This window comes from Cebus imitator, unplaced genomic scaffold (genome assembly GCF_001604975.1).
Source record: "Cebus imitator isolate Cc_AM_T3 unplaced genomic scaffold, Cebus_imitator-1.0 Scaffold206, whole genome shotgun sequence".
NCBI lineage: Eukaryota > Metazoa > Chordata > Mammalia > Primates > Cebidae > Cebus > Cebus imitator.
In genome coordinates, this window is record NW_016107521.1 from 1,093,748 (window position 1) to 1,095,928 (window position 2,181).

The 2,181-nt window shown below is 49.1% G+C and overlaps 1 protein-coding gene across 1 annotated transcript in view; it reads right to left on the reverse strand.

Moving 5' to 3' along the window:
- Positions 1 to 1,171: 1,171 nt before the first annotated feature.
- The window catches only part of B4GALT1 (beta-1,4-galactosyltransferase 1), a 74,000-nt gene continuing 72,990 nt past the window's right edge, over positions 1,172 to 2,181 (reverse strand). The window contains exon 3 of the mRNA XM_037745628.1: positions 1,172 to 1,856. Coding sequence (XP_037601556.1) covers positions 1,653 to 1,856 — 204 coding nt within the window. The 3' untranslated portion in view covers positions 1,172 to 1,652. The remainder of the gene's footprint in view (positions 1,857 to 2,181) is intronic.

Sequence of the window (2,181 nt, forward strand, 5' to 3'; positions counted from 1 at the left end):
CGTGGGGGAAGGTGGGAACTAAGAGCTGGGTTGTGGAGCTGGCCTGTCTGCTGTGCTTCTGTCATCAGGGGAGACCAAAGTCACTGCAGCCATCACAACAGGACACCTTCACAGGAAGGGAGCACTCCAAAGGCCCCAGCGGTTCTTGATTGTCCAGCATTCCCCATCTGTCCCGGATATGAGTCTCCAACAGCTCCAGGCTCAGGTCTGTGTCAAAATCCAGATGTCAGGGCCTCCCTCTGCAACAGCGTTCCTGGATTCTGGAGTCAAAGATCTACTAGAAAAGGGGTCTCCTTCATGTCCTCCTGGGCTTCCCATAGGGCCCTGATCAGGTGCCTGAGGCCAATCTTACCCCTCCAGAGCCAGGGCACAGCGTTCCTCTCCTACCTCATTCTTCCTGTTCTTTAGTGTCTTTAGTATATAAGTGTAAGAGGCATGACAGTTACTGCACTCACAAAAGAGTGGCAAGAAATGTAACTATTTTTCTAAACCTGAGAGAATTGCCAGAAGTCCCCACACCCCCAGCCTGTGTTGAGCTCCTGTTCTGCCTTCTCAGACCTTCCTGCAGCCATGCCATATCCCACCACCTATGAACAGGGTTCAGGCCTCCACCATTCCCCCAAGGGAGGAATCCACCACCTCCCTTCCAAGGCTGGGGGACTTGTGGGAGATGCAACTCCTCCCAGAGGACAACCCAGCATGTCCTCTCAACAGGGCCAACACTCTGAACAAAGGCCTCAACCCAGGGTGGGGTGAGGATGCACAGAACAGAGGCCTGGCCCCAGGCTGTGTAAAAAAGGAAAATCTTCTTTAATTTTTTGCTCGTGCATCTGCTCCCACAAACAATTACAGAGTAATTTCTGCACTAAATTATTCATACATTTCCCTGGCTTGTATGGAAAGACCATTCTGTAGTTTCCTTTTTTTCCTTAGACCTCTTCTAAATCGATAAATATAGATCCACTTCATCACTCTCAATGGTGGCACAGTACTTGCTTGTTTGGATGTACTTCATTGTACTTAGCACAGACCTCTGTTGATGGTGGCTTCTCATTTTCCAGGGCTACAAGGAACACTAGGGCAAATATTGCTGCATATACATACATCTTGGAGTGTGACTGTTTTCTTAGGATAAATTCCTAAAAGCTGACTTGTGAGGTGAAAAGATAGGTCCACTTTTAAGATTTATTTCTCTATAGTCCCCTCCCAGAAAGGGTGTGGTAGTACCTCACCAGTACCAAGTCCTGTCTCTCCCGAGTGTCCTGCCCACCCTCCAATCCAGGGTCTAACATGGAGTTCAGGCCCTCCTTCCTGACACCAGAGGACCCTTCTCTCCCTCTAGACATAACCTATCTAGCTGACTCTGTTTCCATCCCCAGGGATAATCCAGTCCCCAGCTTGTCATTTCTTCCTTTAAAAAGACTTCATATCAGCCCCTAGTTTCCACCAACAATCAGGGGGAACCAAGTGGGCACCGTGGGAGTAAGGGGCTCCTTGCTCTCAGTCCTGAGATCTTGACTGAGTCCAGCTTCAACTTCTCCACCTAAGCCCCACCTGAAAAAGGGATGAATGTACCTATGTCATAGCTTTGCCTAGGCTCCCTAGGGGAGGACACCATTTGTCTTGGGAGCAGATTGCCACCGAAAAGCCAGTCACTGGGGGAAGTGTCCCCAGCTGGATTCAGCAACCAGGCTGAGTCCCCATGACTGGCCAATCCTCCTCAGGTGGCACGGCCAGCATGTCACACACTCAAATCTCCAGGATGATGCTGGGACTAACCACCATGCTCTGCCACCTCTGGAGTACAAAAGACTGGCCGAAGCCTTTACCACAGGGAGCCTTCTTATTTTTTCAAACTGTGTTAAACTACACATAACATAAAATCCATCATTTTAACCATTGCTTTTTTTGTTGTTGTTGGTTTTTTTTTTTTTTGAGACACAGTCTCACTCTGTTGCCCAGGCTGGAGTACAGTGGTGTGATCTCAGTTTACTCACTGCAACTTCCACCTCACGGGTTCAAGCGATTCTCCTTCCTGCCAAGTGGCTGGTATTGAAGGTATGCACCACCACGCCCAGCTAATTTTTGTATTTTTAATAAAGATGGGGTTTTACTATGTTGGCCAGGCTGGTCTCAGACTCCTACCCTCAAGTGACCTGCCTGCCTTGGCCTCCCAAAGTG